The sequence below is a fragment of the Apus apus genome, chromosome 1 (assembly GCF_020740795.1).
Source record: "Apus apus isolate bApuApu2 chromosome 1, bApuApu2.pri.cur, whole genome shotgun sequence".
NCBI classification, from domain to species: Eukaryota; Metazoa; Chordata; class Aves; order Apodiformes; family Apodidae; genus Apus; species Apus apus.
This window is the reverse complement of record NC_067282.1, coordinates 150,413,266-150,435,102: the sequence shown is the minus strand read 5'-3', so window position 1 is coordinate 150,435,102 and position 21,837 is coordinate 150,413,266. Positions and strand designations below refer to the sequence as shown.

Below are 21,837 nucleotides of genomic sequence, written 5' to 3'. Positions count from 1 at the left end.
GAACTCTGGGATAATCACAGCATAAAAAGCAAACAGAAATTACTTGCATTCATAGGCACTGTTGCTGTGTAATTATCAAAAGGCTGAGTCAAAACTGAGCAAGCCTGTCAAAAATTCAGCATGTGTCAGGAAATATTTTCTAGCTAATAACATGGCAAAAATCTCCTCTGAAGAAATTACCAGCTCCTTTGCATGTCTGAATGATACGTAATGGGAATAAATGAATACATAGTCAGCAATTGTGTGAGGAAAAAAGCCACATGACTCCTTTTATTTTTGGCTGTGCCTGAGGTCAGAAGTTCCTTTGTTCTTTCTTTACCTCCCATTAGAGCAAACATAGTCTGCTTCTTTTATCTTAAGGCTCTTTTTTCGTGTCCAACTTTTTTTTGTTGTTGTTGTTTAAATAAAATAAAAACATCTGTCTGTGTTGCAAACCAGGACTGTGTTGGCTCATTATTATTTTCAACACTTGCATGTTAATGAAATGGTGCCTTATCCTACATTGTAATACTTTTCGAAGGAAAAAACCCTCTTTAAAGAGGCAGACTAGTGGAGCTGTAATTTATTGAGCTAAAACTTCAAACAGTAATGCTTTATGTGCATGCTGTTAAAGAACTAACCATGCATCAAGTATTTACAGTATACAAGGCTACTTATGTAATAACATGCTTTATTTATCAATGCTTCCACAATTTTTGCATCTACTGCTTTTCAGCTATGGAAAATTGACTCCCTTTGTATTGCATTTCAGTTTGCAAGTTCTTTGAGGCCAGCATTATTGTTTACTTAAATGTCATTACCGTTCCATCAAATGCAACCATTCGCTGTAGGTGCTTACAGCAGGAAAAACTTCAGTAATAGCATTGAGTGCATATTTGATGTTATATTTGTAAGCGTGGTTCCTTCTCTGGAGGGTATGAACTGGAAGGGTGAGCAGAAACATTTCTCAGATTGTTGTTAACCAGGGACTGAAGTGTAACAAATCTGCGGCTGCTGCATGGTTGTCACTCTTGTTCACCATGATTGTATGGAATTTCACAGCAACAGCAGGGGTAGGACTTGGATCTACATGCATCACAATTCTCATCCTGTTGCCACTGGAGGGAAGACTCTGCTCGGTTTTGGTATTCGTGTATGGGGTTTTACTGGAAGAGGTTACCATGTGCAAGAAAAAGCAATTAATTACTGCATTAGTACTAGTAGTGAAAGGAGAGCTGATGGCTTTTATTGACTGTAGGACATTAAGCTGCTTTATCCTTTCCCTGTGGTTCATTTTGTAGAAGACAGCAATGAAAGACTTGCATGACAGGAGTGTTTATACTTGAGTGACATGTAGCTCTTTTTTACTGTTTGTGAACAGATTTCCCTAATTATTAAAAACCCAGCATGTAGGATGAATAGGCATAATTATTTGATCATGTGGCATATGTTTTCACATGACACTCTGCAACAAGCATGCATTTGGGAATGGTATCATATCATTCAGCATCCCCAAGCACTTGACTTGTGCATCAAAGGACAGAAGGATGGTACTGAGCTTAGTGCTATGAACTAAGCATTCTATAACTTTTTTCAGTGCCCTGGCATGGGACCACAAGCATTTACAATTTTTCCAACCAGTGTAACAAAATTTAATGTGGAAACCTTATAGAAGGGTAAAGTGATTTTGCTGTCATAGAATGTGTTTTTCTTTCTCAAACTGTTTTTTTCACTGTTTTCATTCTCTTACATATCTGAAGCACCAAGATATGTGGCCAAATGATGGGTCTAAGATTACGTACAGTGACAGGAAGAGTAAAAGATGCCAGCTATTAAGTCCTCATAATATCTGCTGGGTTTTTTTCCTGATTGGTGATCACGTGGTGTTTTTTGACTGTACCTTTTGTACTTTTTAGGAGTTTGCAGTGATTGCAATCTTAGCCTTTTCATTCTGTTCCATCTCTGTACGTCAGTAGGCAACTGACTGATTTCCCCACTGTCCTTCTGCCACCTTGTCTGGGTGGTTTATAGCTCTAATCCTGTTCTTTATCTTCCTGTCATCTTCTCTTAAAGGTTTGATTATGGCCTTTTTATTTTGCAAAACGAGACCTCTTGAGAGGATATGGAAGTGCAGGTGATACCTGGTGGGTGCCCATCAACATGTGACATCTCTTATTCCTTCTTTGACTGTTTCTTTTAGTGATTTCAGAACACGTACATTTCCATTCTTATGTAATTCATACTGTTCTTCATAGTCCTATTACAGATCTCTACACATTTAATTGATTGCAGGAATACAACAACATTTTTTGCCAAAATACGCAGGTTCCATAATCCCTTTGAATTCTCTAGTCCTTGGGGAGAAGAGATATGTTGTAACAGCTGTAGGTATATGCACTGTTTTGTTGGATCTCAGCCAGAGGAGTCACTGCAGTGTTCCCCTTCTCCCCTGTCCTTCCTCTGTTTAGAAAATACTGCTTTAATAATGCGGTGCATCCAATGCACTGACAAGTCCACGTTGCCGTACAACAAGCACTACACTTGAAGAAATTCCCATGTAGTGCTTTCTGTGTTTATCTTTTCTGGCCCTTTATTAATTGGAATTATTTTTTTTCCTGAAAAAGAGGATCTTTGTGATCCTTGTAAAAGCATTGTGAGCTAAGAAAAAAAGTAGAAGACAGTGACTTCATTAGCTTACATTGTAAGTAAATGGTCCAAGAGACAGGAAGAGTGTGTGTATGTTACATACATAAGCAGAGTAGATAATGTATTATATGGGAAAAAGAGCTTTTTCTTGCGAAGACATTGGAGGATGTTTTGTTTTTTTTTTTCCTGAGAGGCATTGTCAGTTCTAGAAATGTGAGTTGTAATACCTATTCTGCAATAACAGCTAATCTTTTCAAGGTAGCTGGCTCAGTCATTTACAATGATGTGATTTTCTGGCTTTGGCTTTTTGTTAGGGTCATGAGTGTTCTGTTTCTTTGGTCTGTTTTGTGTTAGCTGGTTGATTATTTTCCTAAAGAAATTTGTGATAAGAAAGTGAAATCAATTTTTTTTTTTTTTTTTTTAAAGGGAGGGGAGATGAAGGGAATACTTGAAATTTGTGTTCTGTTTTACAGATTATTCTTGTTTCTTGTTTATATATGTGAATGGTAGTAGGCTAAGGGTTTGGTTTTTTTCTGTTTACAGAACCTTATATTGTGATTAGACTTCACTTTTCCAGGGCTAAGATCACTGCTAGCAAGTGATGAATCAAGCTGTATTGGAGCTCAGGTAGGGGAAAGGTCTTTCTTTTCCTTTCCCAAACTCTTGGCATTTGCCAAACAATAGATACGGAGACAACTGAAAGCTATGTGTGTATGTATATACACACACACACACAAATTAAAATAAAGTAGTAAAATATATTTTTAATGCTTCTACAAGCCCTGTCTTCTTTTACTGAGAGAAAGGGTGTCTCATTGGTATGACCTTTCCCTTCGGGGGCCTATTTTTGGATTATAATTTAGGTCGTAGCATTTTAAAACCTACATATCTGAAGCTAATTGCTAATTCTAGCTGTATTAATTTTGATTCTGAATTTGAGATATGGTAAGACCTTGATTTACAAAGTATTGAGTACACAAAACTTCCGTGAAAGTCTCCAAATCTGGATCTCCTAGTATTTAATACAAAATGGGCATTTTTTGTTAATAGAACAGCCCAAGTTGGAAGGGACCTCAGGAAGTCATCTGATCCAAGCTTTCATGGAAAAGGGAGCCTAGATGAGATTATCTAGCACCTTGTCCAGTCACATCTTGCTCATTCTGTTCAAAAGTGGGTTTACTAAAAGGTAGACATCCCACAGTGGCAAAGCAGATTTTAAAAAGCCCAGTGTTTTATTTTAGACTTCAGATAATATCTGCTTCTAAATTGCAACCTTTTAAAAAAATAGTTCATTTTGCACCTATACTATAATTACCACATACTGTATCTGCAAAGCCAAAGAATGACGAAATGAATAGGGCTTTTTTAAGGTGGATTTTTAAAGGTAGATAGAATTTGAAACTAGGTTTCCATCTTTCTTTTATTTCTTTATTTTGGATTTTGATTTTTCCGCTGCCTTCCTAAAAAGCAATGGGGTATCTCTCAGCCATTGCTCTCTCTCCATGAAGAATTTGAAGGTGAATGATGCACCCACTGGTTCAGATAACAATTTCATGCTGCCTAAATGTGAGAATTATGGGAGTATAAGCTAATAATCATAGTGTCAAGTGAGTGGGGGGAAAGTATGAACTGAGTTAGCATAAAAAGGATGTCTCTCTGATTTGCAGTTGCCAGTTACCAATGAAAGCAGTGATTTTTAACAATCTGTGGACATTACAGAGAACTTTTTCACTTGGCAGCAGCTTGTAAGGTCATTCCTATCATCTTTGTCTGTGTTGTTGTTCCTTTTTTCCGTCACTCCGTTTGGGTAATGAAAGATAGTGATAATCTTATTCCCTTACTACAGTGTTTTATTTGTGGAACGTGTATTTGGGCTGTACTCTGCCTTTCTGTAATTCTCTGCAGAGTGAAGTCTGATGCTATCTCAGGAAAAGTGATACTAGCATGAGTGCTTGGGGTTGTATATATGTACAATCATGTATGAGACTTCACTTCCTTCTCTTTCTCTTTCAACAATCTCACATCGCAGCTCTGTTGCTGTGTCCTATAAACATGAGATTTTAAACAAATAAGGTAATTTATGTGTATGTTCATAAAACCTAAATTGTCAAACTCAGTTCCACAACTTACAACATCTCATCTATTTCCATGTCTGCAGAGCAAAAATGTAAAAAGAAATTGTTTTGTACTAGTTCTGAAATTCTTCACCCACGTAAGCATGAGACGCTTGCTCCTGTTCCTATTTATATATATATGATGTGACCAGTGTTAACTTATATCAACCCACATAAAACTGGAAAGCAAGAACAAGATCATTAATACTAATTTTTAAATATTGTAAGAATGTGTGTTGTCAGTGGAAAGGATAAAATCTAGATCTGCATGGGCTTCTTTTGCAAAACCGATTAGGGATGGACAGGAAAAGGAGGAAAGGTCAGACCTTCATTATCCTTAGTATAGAGGCTGTCTAGCCTGCAGCCCTGGCTCTCCCCCAGCTGAAGAAGAATATGCTTCTTTTACTTTTTTTTTAAAGAACATAATGGACAGCTGTTTTGCAAGTGTTTTCTGTCCTAGAAGAATTTTCTTTTGGTGGTTTGTTTTTTTTTTTCATTTTGATTTGGTGTTTGTTGTGGTTTTGGTTTTTTGGTGGTGTTTTGTTGTTGGTTTTTTTTTTTTGGACTGCAGGTATTGGATAGTGTTGGAGTGTTGGACTTTGACCAGCTTTGGTTAATGCTGGAATTTATCCCTCAATACTGTCTTTTCTTTTGGAAATGATGTTTTGTTTATTTCCCAGAGCTGTAATTCAGCGCTAAATAGTTGGGCACATGCCAGATCATAGGACTGCAAAATAAATTTCTGAAAAAAGCCCTAGACCTTCCTACGTTTTAAAATGTTTGAGAGGAAAAAAAAATGTACTGACTCTTGTGACACTGAGAACTTCCTAAAAAATGTCATCCCAAAATGGCCATCTCTTCAAAAAGTTAGTTGAGTACAAGAAAACAAAGGAGAACTAAGACAAGGTGTCTTCTCAGTTGTTAATTTTTCAGTCTTTATGGGGTTCAGCTGTGCTGCTAAAAATGGATTGATGAGAGAGACAGCCTGAGCCTGTAGATTCTTGTTGAACTGGGAGAGAGGGAAGAGAGGGTCTGATCATGACATGAAGGGTCTGTGGTAGTAATGCTTTTAAAGAGGAATAACTTCCAGTAAAGGTGGTGGACTTGGTCTTCAGAATCCGTTTTTCAGCTCATGTAGTAGACTTAGTCTGATTATAGACAAGGCGCATAAATCTGCCTTGATAACTCTGTACTATGAAAGACGAGAGTATTTTCTTTCTGGATAATTTTAGATCACAAGGTCTACAGGGGCAAGAACTTCTGTTGTTTTCACACCACTTGTCATACATAATCCTCCCATGGTAAGGCCCATAGACATAGTTATGCAAGAAGAAGTTTCTGCCTTTTGAGGAGGAGATAAGTAGAAATACTGCTATTTTAACTGCAAGGAAGGGTTTTTTTGCACAGTATTACTGTTACTTGCACTATGTGGGTAAGCTAGCCACTCACTTCTAGGATTCAGTGGAACTTCTTTTCCACTGACTGGCCACAGTATGTTTTTCTGCAACTGGCAAATGTGTGTCATTACTTTTTATTGCCTGCCGTTGTCAGAGAGATTGATTCATTCTCAGTCACCTTTCCCCTTTGCTTGAGGCATCAGGGACGATTCTGCTCTTGGAAGTCATCTTGCTAAGCAGTGTGACATCTGCTGTCTGATTGTGGCATTGCAGCACTTCAGTGTGCCTTGATGAAAAATGCAAGCACTTGATGGAATTATATAGCTGACTTCTAAATGGAGCACCCGTTTAGTTGAAAGTGGCTTATTTTCTTGGAAGCATTTAGAACTACAACATTAGGATGTGTAATTTCAGTCTGCCTTAGTTAAAAAATTTCTCGGAAGCACTGAAAGTTAGAATACATCTAATTCCTTTCATTGCCGCCTTTGAGGAAATAACTGTTTAGAATTGTAGATTTGAGGGGGGGAAAAAGTGTTGACATTAAATAAGTAATTTACCTTTACCTCTTTTTCCTACTGTAAATGCAAAAGCAGGGAAATGCCCCAAATAAGCTACCTTTATCAAGTACCTAATTAGCTGAGCTCTCATGCTTCAACATAAGACAGGTTATGAATGAGATGATAAAAAAGGAATTCTTTTATAGCCTAATTTTTAGATGAAGAAGAAACTTGCATTTGATCACAGCTGTTGATTTTCCTGACAGTGCCACAGCCTGTGAATTGTTCCTCATTAATACCACTACATGAAATTGGGTTTTTTCAGTTCATATCACATTTTGTGTGGCTTCATCTTTTTCTGCAGAATGATGAGGTACAGCTTTGTCCATGTTAGCAAATACTGAGGCCCAGCAAAAGTGGATTTGTAGAGTAGAATTGGTGCTGAGGACCTAATACAGAGGCTGCATTCATTCAAGGTTCTTACAGTAGGCTAGTTACAGTCATGTCCCAGTAGCTCAGCATCCATAGCATCCTTTAGCATGCACTCTGGAATGCATCTTCTGGTTTTGTTACATCCTGAGGGTATCCAGTTTGTGCCCTCTTAGACTCCTCAGTCATGTAGCTCAGCCCAGAGTAAGCAGGAATGCTTGGGGAGATGGTGTCAAAGGGGATGAAGGTATTCTTCCTCAGAATTAAAATGCTGGTGTAAATTCACTCATTGACTTATTTCTCAGTGGGAACAGAAACTACCTGTTTCACCAAAAGGAACGGAGACTGAATTTCTTGGACATGTGTAATTGGTAGCTGTAGGCTTTCAGTTGGTAGTGTTACTGCTAAGAGTATGCTGATTGAACATTTTCCCCGTAAACTTTTGAATTTGTATTTGTCCAAGTGTTTCATATTACTCACACAGTGAAACAATTTTAGGTACTCTTATCCAAAATCTCTTAACCTCACAGATGGCAAGAAAAACTAAACAGAAAATCCAGCATGTCATTATGAAAATAAATAAATTTTAAAAATACACAAAATGAGTAGATCTGATTCATTAATCTTTATTAGTGGCACTTAGACAATGTTATTGAGGTACTGTGGTAAAATATTAATGAGGACTGAGTTATTGCTTAGGTGAGGTATTTTCACTGCAATTAGGCTTTTTAGATGCTTCTCCTAACTTTATCATTGACTTGCCATATAACTAGTAAACTCAAATTTCCTTAAATTCTTAAGTTTTTTATTCCAAAGAACCAATGAGTCCCGAAGACATTTAAATATTATGACAATTAAGTTAGCAATTCTGGTGTCTTAATACAGGACATGTTAAAAGAATGTTACAAATGCTAAAAAAGATTGAGACTTTCAACTGAAGACTGAAAATACCTAAAAAAACCCTATTTATACTGCTAAAGAATTTTAGTATCACAAATAGTAAAATCATATTCTCCCAAAGGACTATTTCAGTATTTCACAATTTTTCAAGCCGTGATAAAATCCTGCTATCATTTTTGTGCAAAAGTAAGTTTTCCTCCTGAACTCTTTTGTGTAATTATTTGTGAACATCACTTTAAGTAGTAGAAGTATGGCATGTACAGTGCTTTATCATATTACTGAATGTACCTTTGAAGATGAAGAAAAATACCTCAGGATATATGGTCCATTGAACATTACTTCTTCTGAAGTGTTTTTGGACAACAAAAAGAATTTATTCCGTCCATAAAGTTCTGCTTTGTTCCATACTACTGGTTTATAATATTAATCTGAAAAGATCTTAGCATGGATTCTTATTTCCATGTGAATGCTTGGTAAGGTCTACTCAACAGTAAAATATTAAAGGACCTCTTCTCTCGGTCAGATGCAAACTGCTTCAGGCATCTGTTTATTAAAATTTATAACCAGTTTGTCACCACAATGTGTGTTTGGAAGACAGTGCAACACACCTGATTCAGCTGGTATGTATCTGTCTGAATCTAACTCAGAAATTTTAACAGCTGCATGATAACAGCCTGAAGTTGTGATCAGTAGCCAGCAGTGGTTTGAACTCGCTTCCAACAGGTAAGTGCATTTTCAGTAATGCCTGCAACAGTAATGTTAATCCCTACAATTTTCTCAGGAGCCAGGATGAGGTGGCATTTTATGTCAAATTCAGTTCTAGAAGTTCAAATGTAACTTCACCTTTCATTTAAAAAAAACCTGAAAATTTCTGGTTTTCATAGTTGCTGGTATAATTTGAGATAGGAGCTTTCAAAGCTCTCTGATCTGAAGGTGCTATTTAAGAAAATGAGAACAGCAGCCCCTTCTTTCCTTCCCCCACACTGGTAGCACTTTTTTCAATTCTGAGACACCTGAGGTTGTCAGGCTGCTAATACTTGTTAAAATGACCGCTTAGTCAGAAATAAGACATATTACCACAGTTTAAGGGGCCTGCCTTATTTTTGCCTGCCTTATTTTTCACTCACTATACATCTTTATAGTCTTCAGCCCTACTCTCAAATTACCTAAAACTTCAGTTTCTTGCTTAAAATTGTATTTATTGTTGCCTTCAATATGTTTCACTGTCTCTCTCTCTCTTTCAAAATCCCTTGCAAGCTGTTGAGATGAAATATAACTTTAAGGTCAGCTGTAACAATCAATATTAACAGGTTTCTTTATTCAGGTTTGTTTAAAGAGCAAAATATTAATCTAACTACTGTATGTGAGCTAGAAATTAATAAATTTCACAAGTTTTTGAATGCGAAGTGTTAGTCCATTTTCTTACACAATAATAAAAGAGTACATATGCTTCACAAAATAAAAACTATTAACATCCATGTTTAGAATTTTACCAGGTTGCAATGCTTCAGGAATAAATATTATCTTTAAAAAATTACATTATTTTAGAGAAACTGAATCCAATTAGGCCGTGGCAAAAATACGAAGCTGATGGTATATACTGTGGACCTAAATCGTATTACTGAAAGAAACCCCTTCACAATTTTTTTTGCTTTTACAGGGTATGTTTTGAGTTAGGTATGAGATAAGAAATGCAGTTATGGTGAAAAAATCAGCCACTCAGCTCATAATTACAAAGCCCTGTAATCACAAAATTGTGTCTAAGTATCAGCAAGTGTAAGATCATGCTATTCTCAAGACTGTAGACATTTTTAGCATATTATAGAAGAGGCATAAATAGTCTTACATCACTGATTAGGTCTGTCCCTCATTTCCAGCTTTGTCATTCTTAACATACTCAAAACATGCATTTGAGCTGACTTCACCTCATGTACAAGAACCACTTGTAATAACTGAAATAAATTTTAAGTTTCTTCTAATAGCATGGTATAAAAAATACAGCCACTACAAAGTACACTTTGACATTTCCATAAAATACCAAATAAGTGTTATAATTCTGAAACTTCTAGGACAAATAATTTCAAAAAATTGAAAATTTAGCTTCAGTCCTTTCAAGACCAAATTATAAGTTGCCTGTAAAATATATGCAATGTATTTTTCTTAACAATTAGTAGTGAAAAAATACCCTATTTTTCCATTAAGCTGTGTATCTGAAAGTTAACATTAGTACTGTGTACTGCAAATGCTGACATAGTATCAGAGTTCAAACCATTTGATTTGGGCATGTTCTCTAAACTTTCAGATATTCTTAATGAGTTTTCATTATTGTGTTGGAAGTAAAGGATTTACCTTCCTTTTCAGCTGTGCAATAATGTCAATAGAAAAGTAGCTAATATAATATTGGCAATAAAGAAAGCCTGACCTATCAACTTGTATCCTCATAGCTATGGGTGAATCTTGAAAAACAGGATTATGTAATTTGTTGTCAGAATCAACCCATCTGTGTGAGTCGCTGTAGCTAATAATAATGTGGTACCTTTTTTATAATACCATGGACTATTTTTGTTGCCCTTCAGATAATTGCATTGTGTTCTATATTTTTCATCTCCTAGGAAGAAAAAAAGTTTTAAAAAGTTTTATTTTTAGAAATGTGCTTGAATTGTCTTCACATTCATTATATTTTCATGCTGTCTTACTGACAGTTCCCTATGAGCAACTGAGAAAATTCTTATGCATAAAATGCAGTGTTCTATAGTGATTATTAGTATTTGTTGCAATACATATTGAAGTATATCTTATCTTCTTGATGAAACACTGACCTTGGGGTCAGCAGTCACAGGCTAGAGAGTGAGGAACTCATTCACCTTAAATCTTCTGAGACTCTTATCCAGCCTGTGTCCTACTCTTAAAAGGTTCACTGTCGAAGTTACTAGAGGTTAGCTTTATTTGTGCTCTGGATTTATATTATTGATTGTCATACAACACCGAGTAAAATCGTCTTGAAAGATACTAGATTGTAAATTAAAAGTTAGGAGATAAAGTAAGAGGTGTTTTATCCTCTCTTTACCTCCCCTCATCTAACCAGTGCAAAGCATGCTCTTCTGTATGATATATACAAAACTGCACAGTCCTCTACATCCTTTGACCCTTAGTATCATCATTATCCTCTCTTCCTTTTGTTAAAAAAAGATCTGGCAACCTCCTCTTTGCCTTGAAATGATGAGCTATAAACAAATGAAAAGTGGAAGCATTAATTATGTGCATTTGAATAAGGTTGTTCTTTTCAATATATTAATTTTCTTTACAGAGGACTTGCTAAATATTTTATATTATTTCCACACCTTAATTTAATTGCAGATTTATAGGAACTTCAGAGAATAATTATGATGATAATGAGATCAGTAAGATATTATAAAGACTGAAGTTCTCACACAGAGGAGCAGTGAAATACTCAGTGAAAATCACCACACTTTGAGATGTGGAGGAAGAACATAGAAACTCTTAGCCTGCTGCCCTTTTTCTTTAGACAGACCACCCTCCCTCAGATGATAGTTTTTAAATTAAGAGTAAAGAGCTATCCAAATTACAGATTGGTTTGAAAGAACAGTATTCATCTTGCTTTGTGCAGAGGACTGGTCTAAATGAACCTCCAGAGGTCCCATCCAACTTAGCCTGTTCTGTGGTTCTGTTGAAATGCTAACTTCACACATGAAAAATCTGGATTCTTTAGTAAGAGTTTTTGTCAGTGTCTCCTCTTGAGGCTAGTTTCTACAGCTTTGTTCAGCTTTGATAACACCTTTCATACTCCTTTTGTAATTACATTAAACTCATGTACCATTCTTGTCTAATACCCCCGTTTATATGTGTCATGCCAAATAAGCCATGAGAAATCTGTATTTATAAATTCTAGTTTATCAAGACCTTTCCAGTATTCCAATGTTCAAGAACAGTTCCATGTGAAATAACCTAAATCCACAGCTGCCTTCCCTACTTAAAAAAGTGACTGACACCGAAATTATTCTTCAAGATCTGTCTATGTCAGGTAAAAAGGAGGAGTATGGGGGGAAGCACCTTTCCTATCAACTTGTATATAACCCACTGAGCCCTGGGAAAGCCTAGGGAAATTGAAGCCTGCCTGGATAGTATAATACTTACGAGCATATGAATATTGGACCTAGACACAAAAGAATTTCAGTAGAAAACTTAATTTTGAAAGTGGCTTACAACTCATGGTGCAATTTGATGTTCTGTAGTAGCATAACAAAACTTGAGAATGTATAATGTGCTTAGTGACGCAGCACTGTAATCATAGTGAAGGATTTGTCTTTTGCTTTTGATCATGGCCATATATATTTTATGTTTTCTCCTATTTGCTGTTTTCTTGATTATTCAAATGTGAAATTCACAGCAATTTTTGGATTTTTCATTACATCTTTTTTTTTTTTTAAATATAAATTTGATCAACATACTTGTGGGTTTGTGGGTTTAGTAGTATTTAAGAAATAGGTAGTGATGAGGTGAGAACTTTTATCCTTATTTTTAAAATTCAACTTCTGGTTCATTAATTTTAAGACTCTTAGTCCATATTTGTTGTGAATTGATTGACTTCTTGAGAGGTTTGCCATTTGGGGGGGGATTTTTTGGTTGTTTGTTTGTTTTTGTAGTTGGACTTTGCTTCTTAAGGTCTGGACATGGGTTCTTTTGTCTGAGAGGAGTTCTTCAAGCAATGATTATTTTCTCATGGGCAAAACTTTCTTCTGAATCTTTAATCAATTTCTTCATTAGAGCAGCTTTGTACGTAGCATATGGATGTATGTTGCATCTAGCATCCTACTTCTGATTTAAATACCATTTTGTTTTCTATGTGGTTGCATGCACACAATACCTAAGAAAGGGAATTAGTGAATGGATAAACCCATTACTTTTTCAGTATTTGATTATGAAGGAGAAACATTCCCTGATGTAGAGGACGGGAGAACAATGATGCAGTAATGTACTAGTGTTTTCCTCCAACCGAGAACAGGTAGCATGTTACTTTTTCTTCTTCCTCTTGCCATTATTTCAGCTGGAGAAGCCTGGATGTGGAAAGAAGTGGAGTTTTGTCCTTTTTTTAAGCCTGAAATTCAAGTGTGTCATAATGCTGTAATGTGGGTGTAAGCTGTGGTTCTGGAGCAGAATTGCTTTACTATTGAAAGATTATCTATCAAGGTTATTACTATTGGTTGGCCATGATCTCTAATATGTTTATAATTCAATTACATTGGCATCTCAAATTCTAAGGTATTCTTAGTATGTGTATATATAGTATCCCATTAGACTTCTGTCATGCACAAACTGAGTTGGGCTCTGTTTCGCTTTTCTTTGAACTGTGCTGAGTTCTGAGATATATTGAGTCAGGAAATACTGGTGCTATATGCTTATACAGGTGAAGGGGTAAAGCAGAATTTGGAGAACTCATTGAAAACACAGCTCATAGCTCCTTTGAAAGTAAGTATCATTCTTGAGTTGCAAATGAAATGTGAGTAACAGTCAAGATTGATCTTTCTGTCATGATTGTGTTTGGTTGCTGCTATCTCTTCTCAACTGATAGATTCTCCCCTCTCATATTAACAGTGACATTTTAGTGAAGGCTTATAAAAAGACTCTTAGCCTATTGATCTTAAATTGTGTTATTCCCTGATAGTATTTTTTAAAGTTGTAGGCTTTCCTACTTTTCAGCAGTCTAGGCTTTGAAGGAAAAAGGAATGCCATTAATAATGCATGTAGAATTATATATATGTGCACACATATAAAGGAATACATAGGAATTAAAAAGGAAAAATGTAAAAGCATATTATTTATTTACTTCTCTCCATCTGTGATGACTCTATTGTCAGGATTAATTCCCATTCCTCTGGTGGTGTAGCTTACAGCTGGAACCTTCTAGAAAACTTTGATTAACAGGACACTAATGGAATTTTCTTCGAGCCATGACACATACCGAGGGAAGATATAAAAGAAGGTGTCAATCCTGTGTGCCCTTGGAACAGTTAGCAGAGTTCCAAGGCAGAACTCATGCTGTCAACTTACTGGCTATTTGCTCTTTTATAGGAAAGAGTAAATTTGGTAGCATTTGGAAACCCTGCTGTAATCTTTTTTTTTTTAAAGTGGCTTCACAGAACTTCTGAGGTGGATGCAAAGTCTGAGTTTACTCCAAACCCTTCTTTAAAGTCACAACACAGTAGGATTAAGCAGTCTGATTCAGGGGAAGATCTGCAATGCCAAGAAAATTCAGAGTTTGGGAGCAAAGGGAGACTTAGATTTGACTCTGTAGCTCATTATTCCATGTGGAGGAGAAGAAGGTGATGAGAGAAGAGATGGCATTCTCCTTCAAAAAGCTGTTTCTGTTCTAAGAACTTGAGAAGTGGAATATATTAACAAAGGGATATTTATTTAAATAAATATTTACCATTTACTCCTTTAATCTTTTCTTTCATAATGCTGGGTTTATTCCACACCCTGCCTTTATGGTACCAAACTTTTAACATGACAACCAACTTCCATACTTGGAAGACTGCAAAGGTGCAAGATAAAAAGCTGACTATCAGGGAGTAAACTCATTATAGCCCCACACCAGCAAAATTTTAAAGAAAAACAGAAACATACTGGCTAAGATATTGCTTTTTTCTATAGGTTATTTGTATTTTGAGTCTGGCAGAAAGCTGAAAAATCTCTCATAAGGGATGGATGCTACATTAACACAGAGCCAAGGGAAAAACTTTACAGTAGAAATTGTTTATTGACTCTGTAACTGCAAGTGTGGAAAAGCAAAAAGAATTAGATAATATTAATTTAAGAAACACAGCAAAGCCAGGGCACAGGATTGGTTACAAACAGCTTTTGCTGTATATATTTATTTTAGTGACTATGAAAACAAATGGAAGATAACTGGGATAAGATTAACTGTAACAAATGCAAGGAAATGTATGAAGTATTTGGAAAAGGTTTTTATAGTAGAGCAGTAAATCTAGTTAATTGTGTTTGATTTTTGTTTTCATAATTACTTCCATTGTTCCACTGAACTGCCGAACGTCTGATATCGTTGAGCTGTCTCATGCTGTAATTAAAAAAATAAATGAATAGAAACTGAGTACCAATGTGATTAGTGTTGTGTTACATGCCTTAATATATGTGATGCTTATACAGGTTGAGAGCTGCTTCACACTTAGCTGAGGAAATAGTCCTTGATTTAAAACAAAGCAACCACAACAAGGGGGTTTAGTTAATGGATGCATTTGACCATATATGAGAATAATGGAGTTATCCTGTTCACTGTTGCCATGTGGTAAAAAGCTCGTGACTAAGTCTTTGTAATGAGAAACACATTTGAATGACAACTATGACCCCTCACACAGCCACTGTCCAAGTTAGTAGCCTTTTGTAGCATCCTTAGCAGTAATCAAGGATGAACTAGCCTGAGGTTGCTGTATTAATGTCTGTTGATCTGTACATGTGCATTAGGTTCTATAAATCTTGAACTGTGTGTATTGTAGAAATGTAGAGCATCTGATTCACTGACCACAAGACATACATGCATGATGTACATACAGATAACTTTTGTGACTATTATTTATTTCAGCCGATTTCTAAAGTATAATTATATGGTCCTCTTGGAACACATTCACTACACTAAAAATTGCAGACCAAGGTAAAAGAGTATCCTGAAATGCACCTTCTCTGTCTGTAGCACAAGCAGAAAATCTGATTGTGTCTGCAGGAATGATGCTGAGACCATGTTTCAAGCTGCAAATGCCTTACCAGAAGCTCTCCCAACCACTCCCTTTCACTCCTGGGCTGAATTTGATCTCCCTTGGTTTGAGATAAATCCAATAAAGGTGGCTAAAGCTGCACATACATGTTTAGTGTGGCTCAGTTAGATCTATCTGAGAATACTAAAACTGGGCAACAGATTAAGAGGAGCCGATTGCTATTTTTTTATCGGAGTATTTCACCTACATCCTGTCCTTAAATTGGTCAGTTACTTCCTCATCCTTTTTTTTCTCCTTCCAACGTATTTCATGCTTTGATTTCTGCGCACAGGTGTTAAGCCTGAAAGCTGTCAGGAGGAACACTGCATGGATTTGTGTAAATGAAGTGAATCATCTTACAGTGTTTGTTATTACTGAAAAGATGAATTTAGCTAGCAGTGTCACTTCTGAAGTAGATTAGTTTTTATTCTATACCATGAAACTGCTTTCTAAGACCTTTTAGGCAGGTAACAGTCAGATTCAGTAGTACTGTGGCTTAAGGAGCAGTAGATGTTGTAAGTGAAGTCTGAAAGGCAATGGCAAGCTCATAGAAGTTATGCACAGTGCTACCCTGTTCTGTGCTCAGCTTTTGCCCCAGCCCTTGACAGCCACTTCCTTTTCATGACAATATCAATCTGACATTTTTGATTTGAAAGAAAAACCAAGTCAAAGAACTGCAATATCTTCTTTCAATTTATTTCCCGATGGTATGCAAAGTAAAATCTTTATGAGTAAAAGAATGATTACCTGATAAGAGTCCAAAGCTTTTACTTTAAGCTAAGTGTCTTTACCACTCATGGACCTTTTTCACAATTGCTTGTCTAGGGTTTTCACATGATGCATTGTGTAGTTTGGAAAAAAATACTCAGCAGGTGTGGTGTTTTTTATACACTGAAAATTAACATTTAGGACTCAAGGGAAGCTATTCACAACTTTGGGGAGACAGTGAAATAGTAGAAATCTACTTTAGAAAAGTTTATGACTCTTCTCTTTTAAAGCACCATTAAAAGAAATATTTAAGTATTTCCTATGGTGATCCATCACAAGCTGACTTGTCTGTCTAGGATTTTCCCAAATGTCTTCCTAGTTAGATAAAAGATGCGCTTGAGCGTGCAGAATGATTTGGTTGTTTTTTCTGAATGGTCACAATTTGTAGAAAAATGAATTTGCCACATTCCTAGCTTTCCTTTGTGTAGCTGAATTGGGAGTTCAATTTTGTTCCTTATAATTTCTTAGTTTTTTAGGGTACCTTACATTCTTGAGGCAGAAAAGCTGAATTTCATTCTGCATGTCAATGTGTTTAGAAGCTTAACTTGCATGGATATATAAAAAATATATATAGGAAAAAATTAATTCTTTCTTAAATATGCAGCCCCAGGATGAATTAATCCAATACCAGCACTATAATGTCAAGTTTCAAAGCCTGGGTTCCATTAACCCAAAAATTTGTATCAGTGTACTTTTAACAGCAGGATTGCAGAAACGTGTAGTGTTTATGATGTGTTTTGCAGGTATCATTGATAGGAGCAGTATGTATCCAGTGCCTGTTGAATTACAAGATGTGGCTATTTGAGAATAGCCCTGTTAGTTTATTTTTTCACAGATTTATTTTTACATGCAGACATTGATGTCACTGGTGCACACCGTGATTTTAAAGGGGGGGAAAAAAGTTTCCTACTTAAAGTAATTGATTCTTTGCACTTCAAAATATACACATGTATGGCAAGTGTAAACACAGAAGCCAGGAAAATTATCGGTGTTTTTCAAGTAGGCAAGTAACAGATTCTCTTCAAAGTACTTGTACAAGCTATGTGATGTAAGGAAAAGAAATGAAATGTAATCATTATCCAAACACAGTGAACAATGATAAGAGTTCTCCACAATTTATCTACCAAATGTGTGTCTCTCACTAATACAGTGACTCTAATATTAAGTCTGTCCACATATTTTGTGCAAAATCCCTATGGTGAGGCATTCATTGTGTTGAAAAGCTGACACAATGGAATGCTTTTTGTGCTGACTCTGGACAAATTATAGTCCATTTTATCAGTTGCAAGGTCAGGAGTACTCTCATGACTCTTAAACTGTAGTGTGATAAAGAGGGCTCTATTGAATGGTTGAGGAACAGCTGTAAGTTTGCCTGATTACTGACCCAGGTATCTTCAGTAACAGAGTTCTTTGTCTGAACCCATTTCTCTTGTCTGTAATCCTAATTTTTGCTGTAATTTGATTTCAGAATTGATTTTCACTGAAATATATGTGGAGCTGTAGAACTCAGACATATTTTCAAGACACACAGTAGGCATTGTTAATATTGTGTTGTAGAAATGCTTTAAGCACTGATTTTGACTCTAGTGCTACTCTAAGCACAAAGCCAGAGGGCTCTGTTATTAAACACCTTGTACTACCAGAGAGTGTATTTCTTTTCCTGTCATTCTTGTAGACCATTTATTTATTTTAATTAGAAAACAGAAGCCCTTTCACACAAAACCTTAGCTAAATTTGCATGGACTTAATACCTTGCTTTCATTCTCCTACTTCTCTAGTCTAACACTAGCCTTTTCTCCCTTTTAAAAAAGAAGAAAAAGATGTGAAACACGAACTTTATGCCCTGCATGCCTGTGCTGCTGTGGGAGTATTCCTTTTCCTATGAATAAAAATTACCAGAGTATTTTGCCATTTTGGCCTCTGTAAAATGTAGAACAGTTGTTTTAAACAACTCTTTTTCTTCCTCATAAAACCGTGTTACTCTCCAGAATCCCTTTCTTTCTCATAGCATACAGTCAAAAGCTCCTGATATCCCTTTTTGTGACTAAGAAAGCTTCCTTGCCCATTTTCTCAACCTCTTCTCCACTTTTACATAGCAGTTCATCAGCATTGCTTTTTGATGAGCTAAGTGGGCCATTTTCATAACATCTCTTTGCTCCTAGGCTTTACCTTTCATTTTTCAATTCACTCTCCTGAGTGCATGACCACCTGCAGCCAGCTCATTGATTCACTGGTGTGACTTTTGCTCTTTGGGAGCAGGTGAAGAAATACAAGTGGCTTTTTCTTATCTGCCCACCGCCACCACCACACATACGCATCAAAGAACCCAGAGTTTTTGTAGGGTAAAAGGGTAGTGAAAAAAACAAATGAAGGTGATGTCTTTTCTGTAATATTAGCTCTGTGTGTGTTTTGATGATGTGTTTTGTTGATTTACTGTCTTAGTCTGATTTCTAAAACTTGCTTTCTTGTAAAATATCCATGGATAATGTTAAAATGGGTACTGCTTCACAACTGTGGTAACCCTGTTTTTTAGCCTTGTTCTTTTAAGTCTTCAGGAGCACTGACACAGGCTACCTTTCTGTAGAGAGAGAAGCTGTTAAGACCTTTTTTCCTTTTATTTTCAGGGAGTAATATGTGGGAGGCTGTGGACTATTTGCTTCCGACATAGGAACAGCCCTGGGTTGGGAATCTGCACTCCTGAGAGAATGCTGGGAATCTGCAGAGGGCGACGGAAATTCCTGGCTGCCTCTCTGACTGTCCTTTTTGTCCCAGCCATTACGTGGATTTACCTGTTTGCTGGGAGTTTTGAAGGTAGGAGGGGAGTAATGGCTGGGGGATGGCATGTTGAATGATTTGTATCAGAGCGGGCGAATGCAGATCAGATATAATTGGTTTTATTTAAATATATCTTGTTTGGCTTACATAGGAAATAGTCCCCAAGGTGTAGATTTCAGCAGTCTTCCTTACCATGTTCTTACTGATGATGAGGAGGTGATTGCTGGCCCCAGTTACTTGATTTTCCTCTCATCTCTGAGCTTTAAAAAGAGCAATAAAAACCCCCACCTTACTCATTTTTTCTCTGTGTTTTCTAAATTTTAAAGGTTGATCTATGCCCTGTAAGATTTTGCTTTTAATTAAAACTTAATGTCTCATTTCAGATTTACCCTTAATATTGTTTAATTGCATTTAAAAAGGTGTCTGTATGTGTACTGGGCACTCTTTACACAGCTCTTGTTTTTTATGGACCTGTGTGTTAGACCTTGTATGGATGGATGACAAGGGTCACCGAGTCTGATTTTTGGACATAAGGGCAGGAACTGCATCTAGCTACGAAAGCATGAAGAGCCTACAGCACAAGTTGGGGAAATGTATGGTTCTTTTGCACACTGGGCGTTGCTAGGTCGTGGTCACCCAGATGCAGCTTTTATCTTGCCCCATGTTCCATTGTGCTGCTGCTCTCTGGACCAGGGAGCACACAGTGGTACCTAATTTGTGGTATGTCAGATAGTTGTGGAAACCTGATCTATGATGCGTAAATGTAGCAGCAAAACACTCTGTGAAATGTTTTATGGGCTCCTGATTTAGTTATATAAATGCCTACACAGCCCAAACCTGCAAACACATGAAGCTCTTTTCTTGGCTATTTGTGAAGATTATTAGTTCTGGCCAAAGTCTCTATGCTTATTGTCCTAGAAGGCTGAACACAGAAAATCAATCTCTTTGTATACAATCAGTTTGAATCTGTATCCTTCTAGTTGCTGGTGGGTTGCTAGAGCTGGAATATCTTCCTGTTCTTCTCCAGGCGTAGACTTGCAGCTATATAACTAGCACTTTTTATAATCAGTCTTGGAATAACCACTACTCTTAATTTGAGTAACTTCTTTTCTGGCCTTAAAGTTGTTCAGCAGTGATACTTCACTTGTGTGAGGTCAGAGGATGCTGGATTTCCTATTTTTTGTTACTTTGTAGCTTTTAAAATATATTTTATTTTATTTTTTTCCTGAGGAAAGGTGCTTCAGCCTTTTAAAAGCTGTTCAAACATTACTTCATAGTCTGATAACTTTAAAAAGGCATTGTTTAAAATACCAACCTTCTTTCATGTAACTTTGGGTGATGAATTTGTGCTTCATTTCAAAACAAATTTGGATTCCAAGTTAAATTACAGGAAAGAACATGTAAAGATTTTCAGTGTGTACTACATAGATCTCTGAATTAGTAACGTGCCAAGTACAATGCAAATTTATTTAGTTACTTAAAATTCTGCCTTAATGTGCAGTAACTCTGTGAGCTCATTCTAGAGTGAAACACTGATGGGTTTCTTGTTAAATTGGAAACAGAAGGGGTGCTGGCTGCATACTTGAAAACTAATGATCTGGCACACAGAAAAGTGCTGATTTTGTTTGGTTCTTAAAAGTTGAGCAAATACAGGTCTCACCTTCTTGCTTTTAGAATATTATGCTGCCTTGCCTTAATGACTATTTTAATTGTGTCCACAACTGATAAAGGTATGCTGCTTTAAATTCCTCTGTGTGTAGAATCCTTTGTTTTTACAGAGAGCTCAATATAAATCTTGAAAGTTGCTGCTACATGTTATTTGAAGTGACTTAAAGCTCTCAGTGTGAATTAATCTAAAATGCAACCCAGAGAGCAAAACCCATTACCTATTAAGAAGCCTTGCACTGGAAACGGACGCAGAATTCTATAGAGTTAGTAACTCCTTCTAGTATTTTTCTGTATATCAGTTTTCTTTTAATTTTTGGATGTGGCATGATTTAGTCTTTGTTGGTTAAAAACAAAGGTCAGTTAAGATATTTATTTAACCAAGTAATAGCTAGCATTTTCCTCATCTAGGAGGTGTTATGGGCAGAGAGTTAAAGCTCTTTTATCATTCTATCCGAGTTCTTGTTTTGTACTTCACTATGGTGAAGTACAGTTTACACACAGTTTACTTATTTTTTTAAGCTCTTAATGTATACTTGAGTAAAAAATGTCACACAACAGTGTTTTGCCTTAATTTGAAAACAGCAGGAGTGGAGAGGCCTCTCCCATCTTCTGGCACTAGTTTCTTTGGTTAATCACAGGCAGTGCTAGAAAGTTTCATCTGGTTTTAGGTTCAAGTAAATCGCTCTTAGCATACTTATCTCCACTAAGTGTCATGGTTTTACCCAATACCTAGGTGACAGATACCCTGTTATCCCCTACTATCTTACCAGGGAAAGATAAAAAGGGGAATAAGGGAGAGAGACTTTAAAGTTGGAAAAAACCCCACCCTAGAATAGATTTAATGAAATAATAAATAGTAATAATAATAATTTTGGTG

General features: G+C 36.3%; 1 protein-coding gene across 5 annotated transcripts in view; it reads left to right on the top strand.

Moving 5' to 3' along the window:
• The window catches only part of LARGE1 (LARGE xylosyl- and glucuronyltransferase 1), a 275,262-nt gene that overhangs the window by 60,653 nt on the left and 192,772 nt on the right, over nucleotides 1-21,837 (top strand). For 4 of the 5 annotated variants that reach the window (XM_051625667.1, XM_051625687.1, XM_051625678.1 and 1 more), the window contains exon 2: nucleotides 19,142-19,328. The exons of the other annotated variant lie outside the window; for it this stretch is intronic. In XM_051625667.1, the coding sequence (XP_051481627.1) occupies nucleotides 19,223-19,328 (106 nt within the window). In that variant the 5' untranslated portion in view covers nucleotides 19,142-19,222. The remainder of the gene's footprint in view (nucleotides 1-19,141; nucleotides 19,329-21,837) is intronic. 5 annotated transcript variants of the gene reach the window in all.